This window comes from Podarcis muralis, chromosome 3 (assembly GCF_964188315.1).
Source record: "Podarcis muralis chromosome 3, rPodMur119.hap1.1, whole genome shotgun sequence".
Lineage (NCBI taxonomy): Eukaryota > Metazoa > Chordata > Lepidosauria > Squamata > Lacertidae > Podarcis > Podarcis muralis.
The window spans coordinates 6,702,528-6,711,928 of NC_135657.1; the positions used below are offsets into that span (position 1 = coordinate 6,702,528).

Genomic DNA, 9,401 nt, shown 5'->3' on the forward strand with positions numbered 1-9,401 from the left:
ACTGCTGTCACCATATGCAGTAATCATGGAGCCCAAGAAAGTAAAATCTCTCACTGCCTCCATTTCTTCCCCTTCTATTTGCCAGGAGGTGATGGGCCCAGTGGCCATGATCTTCATTTTTTGATGTTGAGCTTCAGACCATATTTTGCGCTCTCCTCTTTCACCCTCATTAAAAGGTTCTTTAATTCCTCCTCACTTTCTGCCATCAAGGTTGTGTCATCTGCATATCTGAGGTTGTTGATATTTCTTCCGGCCATCTTAATTCCGGCTTGGGATTCATCCAGCCCAGCCTTTTGCATGATAAATTTTGCATATAAGTTAAATAAGCAGGGAGATAATATACAGCCTTGTCATACTCCTTTCCCAATTTTGAACCAATCAGTTGTTCCATATCCAGTTCTAAGTGTAGCTTCTTGTCCTACATAGAGATTTCTCAGGAGAGAGATGAGGTGATCAGGCACACCCATTTCTTTAAGAACTTGCCATAGTTTGCTGTGGTCGTAACACCAGTAGATACGGAATCAAGCAAGCAAAGACCATGTTTCTTTTTATGCAGTTTTTAATTGTGTTCTATAGTGAGTACTGCATTGATCACCTTTTTTCTGGGCTATGCTGTAGGTTCTGGACCCCCTCCATACAGACTTAAGTTGTAAACAGGTGAATAAATCATATTTCTAAAAGCCAAAATGTACCTTCAGAACTGAGGGTCAGATTTGGCAATATTTCAGTGATGGTGAAATCTTCTTATGGATGATGGAATAAAATCACTATTTTATTTTTCTTAAAAAACCGCATGATGGGGAAAGTGTACATAAAACCTTGTGCACCACAAAAACAAGCACATTAAGCAAAATGCATCTAAAAATGTGAAGATCAGGAGAAAAGCACACTGAAAAGTTTCTTTTTTGGTAGGTATTGCAATTGCAGTCCAACCACAAGAGGTTGCATCAAACTGCATTACAGCAAAACTCTTTCACTTCCTTTCCATTTAGGTGTTGTGAAATTGAGATTACAGGAAATCTGCTAATTGTTATGGAAATAAAACAGCAGTGCCTGGAGCACAGGTCAGATTGTGGACATATGAGAAAGGTGGTTCTGCGGGTAAATCTTAGGAAGAGAAATAAATAGCTTAGGATAAGTTAAGAGAAAAGGGCCTGGAGGGTTCAGATACTGGGTTACTGGAAAAACCTGTTTGCAGCTTTCCCCACCCAGATGAGCAAATGTTTTTTTCAACATCTCTTTGGTACAGGAACGCTATAAGTAGAGAGAACCTCCTTTTCCCATCCAAACTTGACTTCCTTCTGCCTTGGAGCGTCTTCCCTCGGGCAGAGATCTGAGAGACAAATCCAGCCATGAGGTTCCTTTACCTGAGCTTTGCTCTGGTCTTCATCCTCTTCCACGTTGTTGCAGGTAAGAGAGCAGTTCAAGCTCAGGTGGGGGAGAATCTGCTGCAAATGCAGAAGGTCTCAGGTTCAACTGCAGGTGTTTCTGCAAAGTGCTGGGTTTTCCCCCTGCCAGAAACCCTGGAGATCTGCTGCCTCTCTGTGTAGACAATTCTGAACTACTGTGACTGGGTATGACAGTATCCTATCCTATCTGGCTGCCAAAATAGTGAAGAAGAAAAGTGTATCATAATATAACTGAATTTGAATAATTGACGTTTGCGAAAGCATCAGCTTTCAGGCTACAGACTGAGGCACACTCCAGGTTCCATCGTGGTCATTTATATTGTTCAGGCAGGTAGCCGTGTTGGTCTGACACAGTTGAAATATCACCTTAGAGACCATCTAAGTTTGCTCTGGGTATAAGCTTTTGTGTGCATGCACACTTCTTCAGATACAGATATATTGTTGTGAGTTTGGAGGGGTTAGTGTGCATGATGCCCAAGTCCTATCTAAATCCTGGATTCAACAAGGGTAAAAATATAATGGAGGATTTCATTGTTGAACTAGCCAGACAAGCTTCTTTGTGAGAAAATGGCCACCATATTTGGCACCTAAAACCCAATGAGTATAACCCAGGCATGTCCAAAGTCCATTTCAGGGGCCTAACCCAGCCTGCTGATCAATTTATTCCATCCCCCATGGCAGCATAATGAAAGTTCAACAACTCCGGTAGAAACTCAATGAGAGGCCTGAGCTTGCTTTTGCTAGGTAATCTCACTTATATTAAGTCCAATTTGTGACAAACAAGCTCTCATCTCATCAACGCAAAGGAGCCTTTCTCTTTTCTGATTTTGATGCTATACTACACTGAAATATCTAAGTGTTTCTTTCCCTGTACTTGAATCTCACAGCCACACAACCCATTCTTTCCTGACACACCATTCCTTTGAGAACCACTGATATAGATGTTAAATGGCAAAGGGGGCAGAATCGGTTGCTCACCTTGTGATCTGCTGCAAGTGAAAGGTGGCAGGGAAATTTGAGTGTATCTGTTGGGCAGAGATAGCCTGCTTTTGAGCTCAGAAACCAACCTCACACATTTCTACAGTTCAGGCCTTACAAAGTGCAAGAACTTGAAAGGGTTAGCCCTGAATCTTACTCCCTCCTGGTCAATGGTTTTTGGGCCTCCCTGATCCAGAGCCAGATTATTGGTCCAACACACCCTCAAGGATCTAGATCAAATAGAAATCCAAGCTTGTCATTAAACTGCTCCAGGTGCTTAAACCTGTCCTCTAGGTGAGTATTGCAGCCTCTCCATTTGCAACAACCCTAGACAGCCAGTGCAAGAGAAAAATCCTGCCACCTCTTCCAGCCCCTAAAACCCACTGCTCCACACACCCATCAGAAGAAAAGAGCCATGCAGTTCTGCAGCAGCCATCCTAGATGATCCTTTGATGCAAGCAGTGCAGGAAAGATGGAGCTCCTAATGGACCGCTCCACCAGACTGTCTCTGAGGGAGAGATAGGAAGCAGGGCTCAAGGCTTCTGCTTTTGCTGGAGGCCATGCTGAATCAGGCACCTCCTGGCCCTGAACTGGGCCAGTGGGCCATGATTGTCTAGAAACTGGTAAGGAGTTCATGTTTTTGTGTTCCTCTTCCCTTCCTGTCCTTTTTCGCTTGTGTTCCATGTTTAGTTTTTTGGTTTTTAAATTGTACATAAGCCACTCTGGAAGCCTTTTGGCTGGGAAACATAGTAGGGGGAAGCATATAATGGGGGCAATGGATATAAAACAACACACATAACAAAAACAATCATGTTAAGCAAAATGCATCCAAAAAGGTGCAGAGGAGGAGGAAAGCAAACTGAAACGTTTCTTCCTTGGTAGGTATGGAAACTGCAGTTGAACTGAACAGTCCAACCAAAAGAGGCTGCATCAAACTGCACTATGCCCAAGCTGTTACCCAAAATTCCACTTCCTTTCTATCCAGGGGCCATGAAGTTGGGAGCAGCTTTTGTGAGATTAAGGGAAATCTGTTAATTGATATGGAAAGAGAACAAGATGAGAAAGATTGTTCTGCAGATCAATCTTGGAATGGTCTGCAAGATGAATAAATTGCCTAGGGTGAGTTAAGGAAAAATGGCCTGGATGGTTCCGATGCTGACAGCTACAGGAAATACCTTCTTGCAGACACATTGGCAACACTACTGGGGAGATTGCAGAAAATACCACTCTCAGAGAGGGCACAAATGGCAAGGTATTTCTGAAGCTCAGAACAGCTGTAATTCTGATTGGCAGATGTTGAAAGCAAAGGGGAACCTTCAGTAGAATGGAATGAAGGCTGACTCAGTCACCAGTTATGTGGGTCTGTGGGTGCATTATCTGCTATTTTTTCTCCCCTTCCATTAGCAACCTGTAAAATTTAGGTAGCAGCTGTGCTGAAAAGATCTCAGGAACAGTAATAATAATAAACACAATTTTATGATTTATACGCCGCCCAAGTGGCTGGGTGCAGCTGAGTCTCAGCACCCTTACAAGGTTCAGAAATCAGCTGGAGTGTTTGCAGAGAAGGAGGACCGATCTGACCCTTGCTAATGTTGGCCAATGAAATAGTAGTTAGCAGGTTGAGAGGCAGCAGAAGCCTGTGAAAGTTGGTCATCCCATTAAATACGCAGGGTTCTAGTTTGGAAAAAAAGTAGTTGGCAACCCTTTTGCCCCCTTTAAACAAATTTATTTCCCATCTTTTTTACACAGGGCAACATGGCTGTGAACTAGTAGGAGGAACTTGCCAATTCCCAGCAACTACAAACTGTACCAATGGAGAAATTACAGGGGTCTCCTGTGGCAGCAACGGAACCTGCTGCTTGGGTAAGTGATATCCATTGAGTTGTTTTCTTTTCGCAAAAGAGATAAATATGTAGTAAATAAATATATATAAAAACAAAAAGGTAAAGGTAAAGGACCCCTGACAGTTAAGTCCACTCGTGAACAACTCTGGGGTTGGGTGCTCAGCTCGCTTTACTGGCTGAGGGAGCCCTCGTCTGTCTGCAGACATTATTTCCAGGTCATGTAGCCAGCATTACTAAGCTGCTTCTGGCAAAACCAGAGCAGTGCACGGAAACGCCATTTACCTTCCTGCTGCTGCAGTACCTATTTATCTACTTGCACTTTGACATGCTTTCAAACTGCTAGGTGGGCAGGAGCTGGGACCGAGCAACGGGAACTCAACCCATTGTGGGGATTCGAACGACGACCTTCCGGACGGCAAGCCCATGATGACCGGTAAGATGCCCCCCAAATCAACCATTCTATGTAACATTGATGATGTTGACCGGAGCATCAGTCAAATCAGGACTTCCCATGCCTGACAATCCAAATCTCTAAAACTCCACCATGAGGTCACCAGCTGGCCACGGGTAAACCAGGCTTTCACTCTCAGCCTCGACCTCCCCACCGGTATTATGGGACATACTAATACTGACGTACTGTTACAGTAGGCTTTCAATATTTATTTATTTACTCATTGCATTTATATTCCACCTTTTTCTCCATGGAGGTCAAGGTGGCTTCTATGGCTCTTCCTAATTTAATCCTCACAACATCCCTGCGAGGCAGATTAGGCTCAGAGTGAGTGACTGGCCCAAGACCACCCAGGGAGCCACATGATGAGGCTAGATTTGAAGGCTGGTCTCCCATTTCCTAGTCTAGGAACTCAGGCTACCACCTTGAATGTGCTCTTCCAATGCTCAAAACAAAATGTCCATGAAATTAATGTTTCTGTTTTGTACAAGAAGACCTCTCAAATAATGACAATTTACTCCCCTCTCTTTTGCACAGATTTACCTCCATTGTGTAGAGTCTTCGGAGGATATTGCCAGGCCCCAAGGACTGTGAACTGTCCCTTTGGAGAGAATAGATTGGCCTTCTGTGGCCCTAATGCACGCTGCTGTAGGAGTAAGTCATACCCATGAGTTGGTGGTCCCACTCACTTGTGAACGTTCGTTCATTTTCAATCCTGATTTCCTGTTTCTTGTTTCACAGGAGGAAGCAGAAGCAGGGCTTTCCTTGTGCTAAAGGAAATAGTCACGGATCAGTTTATGGATCAGAGTAGCTGATGATACACACAGGGCATATTAACTCTATATTTAGAAGCACAAAGTTAGATTCAGTTGTCTGATGCAGCACTTCTAGTGTTCATATGGATGCAAACTGTGCAGGCTGCACTTGCTATGGGCATGAAAACTGGCAGTTCTGATCTAACTCTCCAAAATTTTAAGATAGTGCTCAGTAAGTGAAGATGAGTCAGTTGTCTGCTGCTGCTGAAAGAACACAAGTGTGATTTGGCCAAAAAGAGTACCGCTTAATCCTCACCAGACCTCACCTGAAGTGGAAGACTACACCATAAAATACAGCAGAATAGGAGATAGAAACCTTATGGTCCCAAAGGACCTGAATCAGGGGTGCACCCATCACCAAGGAATACTAGGGAGGCCAAGATGGTGATAGAAATTGCTGTATTTTAGAAATCTTTGAGAAATAAATAGTTTTATCATCTCCAGCAACTGCAATTTGAGGATGTAGATGAGAAATAATTTCATAGATCCATTCTTGTCTGTGGGCAGTTCTGAACCCAGATTTTAAGAAGGCAAACTACTGATCTGTGTGTCTCCCAAGGCAGTTGAAATTTAAGCCTCCAAAAACTTGTTTTTGTTTTGTTTTTGCAATAGAGAAAAAGAGGCAGGAAATGAATGAATGAATGAATGAATGAATGAATGAGGTCCCTCCAAACTCGACCATACTATGTAAAATTGATGATGTTGACCGGAGCATCAGTCAAATCAGGACGTCCCATGCCTGACGATGTAGTCCAGTGAGATTCCACCATGAGCTCCTCAGCTGGCTTTTTAGCAAACCACGCTTTCACTCTGAGCCTCGATCTCTCCGTCAGTATTATGGGACATAATAATACTGACTTGCTGTTACAGAAGGCTTTGAATATTCATTTACTCATTGCATTTATCTCCCTCCTTTTTCTCCATGGAGCTCAAGGTGCCTTCTGTGGTTCTTGCTAATTTAATCATTACAACAACCCTGAGAGGCCCAAGGAGACACTGTGAGCCTCGTGATGAGGCTGTATTTGAAGGCTGCTCTCCCATTTCCTGGTCCAGGACCTCAAGCTCTCATACTTGGAAGTGCTATTCCAATACTCAAAACAAAACATCAGTCAAATGAATGTTTATGTTTTGCACAAGGAGTCATTTCAAATAATGCCGTAGTCACAAGAAAATAAAAAAATTCCTTCCAGTAGCACCTAAGAGACCAACTAAGTTTCTTATTGGTATGAGCTTTTGTGTGCATGCACACTTCTTCAGATACAGAAAATGGTGAAACAGTGGTACCTCAGGTTAAATACTTAATTCATTCCGGAGGTCCGTTTTTAACCTGAAACTGTTCTTAACCTGAAGCACCACTTTAGCTAATGGGGCCTCCCACTGCTATCGCGCAGCCGGAGCATGATTTCTGTTCTCATCCTGAAGCAAAGTTCTTAACCTGAGGAACTATTTCTGGGTTAGCGGAGTCTGTAACCTGAAGCATATGGAACCTGAAGCATATGTAACCCAAGGTACCACTGTAGTTAATTCTGCCTTTTAGAAATACTGGAAAAATGAATTGAAAAGCAACTGCAATCTGAGGCTGGAGATGAGAAATAATTTAATAGATCTATTCTAGCCTGTGGCCAATTCTGAACCCATGTTTTAAAAAGGAAAATGGCTGATTTGACTGTCTCCTAAGTCAAGTGACCAGAAGGGTACAAGATTTGAAAGCTGTTTGTTTTGAAGAACATTGGAGGAGCTCAGCATGTTTAGCCTGGAGAAGAGAAGGTTAATTTGAGGGAGAGACATGATTGCAGCCTCTAAATATTTGCACGGCTGCAATATGGAAGTTGTTCCAGAGGCCAGGACTAGAACCAAAGGGGTGGAAATGACAGAGAAGCAGGTTTTGAGGGACAATCTGTGAAGGATCTTGTTATTGAAGATCCTGCATTGAACAAGGGTTGGACTAGTTGATTTCCAGGTCATTTTTGGCTCTCCATCCAGCTGTTAGCTCACTGAACATTCTGCTAATAAATCACTTTTTAGTAGGATTATTTTCTTCTCCAAATCTTCTTTTCTTTTCTAAAAAACCACACAAACTAATTTTTATTTAGGAAGGTTTATTTATTACTTCAATTTTTATCCTGCTCTTCTTCCCAAAGGAGACTTGGGAACAGATATCTCTAATCACTTCATATAGAAATATTCATATTAAACTCTTTTTAATTATGTTATTTATTTGATTTATATACCACCCTTCATCAAAAGATCCCAGGGTGGTTCACGAGATAAACACAAAAGATAAAAGCACAGATCTATAAGGACAAAAAATTGAAAAGCGATTTTTGTTGCATGCCTTTTCTGATTATAAGTCTCAGATCGGGGCTTTTTTCTCTTCTTTTTACAAATTGCTATCTGTAAGACCCGGTGAACTGTTACTTTGTTTTTGTCGTTTATTTTTGGCAAAAGAGATCAAAATACAGTAGATAAATAAGGTCCCTCTAAATACACCCATTCAGTCAAAAAATTATGTAATTGACCAGAGCTTCAGTCAAATCAGGACTTTCCTCTCCATGCCTGTCCATCTAAATCAGTGACCATCTTGCTGTCCACGACAAGGTGTCTGTTGGGTTCTGTGCTATGGCAAGACTAGGTAAAATTGGGGCAAGAGGAGACAAGGTGCAGGCTGCCCTCTGAGGAATACAGCTCTAAAGCTGCTCCATCAAGGAACAAGCTGAATTGGGGGCTTTATGTTGTAGCAGCAGCAGCCAAATAGAAAAACAGTGTGGTGTAGGAGTTAGAGTGCTGGAGGAGGACCTGGCAGATCAGGATTCAAGTCCCCACTTGGCCAAGAAGCTCACCTTGGGCCAGTCACTGCAACTCAGCCTAATCTACTTAACAGGGTGGTTGTGAAGATAAAATGGAGATGAGAGAATTATATACACCATGTGGGGCTCCTTGGGGAAAAGGTGCAATATAAATATCAGAAAAAAGATAAAATGATAGTTAGCACCACCTTTCCTGCAAGATGCGATGTCAATTTGAGGTTTCAGCCTTTGTCATCACCTCCTACATCAATGGAGTGTGGGATCCTCAGGTCTCCCTGCGTTTTCATGTGGTGGAGTCCTCAAAGTCAGCGGCTGCCAGTGGCCCATCTTGACATCCAGGATGGGTCAGAGGATGTCAGCACTGATGTTCCTCTGAGAGCTCTTCTGGGGCTGGGCCTGCATGTCCTCTTCCTTTCTGGTACAGATTCCTTTTAATGTTCCACTGAGTCCTTCCAACACTACAGTTCTATGATCCTCCCTCATCTCCTGAAGGTGAACGATCCGACTCCAGGCTCATGAAAGTGCCATCAATTATAGATTTCTTTCTTTTATGCAGGATAATCATCAGTGTGTGATGAAATGGAGGGTTCTGCCAGGAGGACCTCACCAAATGCTGCCCGCCTGGTCTAACTCTTCCTGCTTACTGTGCCTTCAATGCACAATGCTGTGCCCTTGAGTGACATCAGTGAGCAGCCCACATCCATGGGCGAGAATGTCTGACGACTACGCTGATTCTTCTGGATCTTTGCTTGTGGAAGTGGGCCTGATCAATCCATTTGTGAAGCAAGCAATGCAACAAAGATCAGTCTGTTCAGATGATCATCAAATTAAACACATATTAACCTGCAAATTCAAAATTGTATTTTTTTTATTTTTTGAAAAAGGATCTATGACTAAATATGACCCTCCTCTGGTGGAAGTGCATAATATCTGCCCCAAATTCCTCTTCACTGAAGTTCTTATCCCCGGGTCCCAGGAGCGGATAACTGCAGCCAATGCTTTCCATGCACCCAGGCAGAGTTTGGGTTTCGCTGCCCAGTTGGTTTTGTGAACACGGGTGGGATAGGCTGAACTCAACCCAGACTGGAGCCATGACC

At 43.0% G+C, this 9,401-nt stretch overlaps 1 protein-coding gene across 1 annotated transcript; it reads left to right on the forward strand.

Moving 5' to 3' along the window:
* The first annotated feature begins 1,252 nt into the window (after positions 1-1,252).
* On the forward strand, positions 1,253-9,161 carry LOC144327142 (uncharacterized). The gene is made up of 5 exons (XM_077925327.1): positions 1,253-1,410; positions 4,137-4,250; positions 4,575-4,664; positions 5,220-5,336; positions 8,861-9,161. The coding sequence occupies exons 1-5, from the start codon at positions 1,353-1,355 to the stop codon at positions 8,863-8,865; spliced, it is 384 nt and encodes a 127-aa protein (XP_077781453.1). The 5' UTR covers positions 1,253-1,352; the 3' UTR covers positions 8,866-9,161.
* Positions 9,162-9,401: the final 240 nt, after the last annotated feature.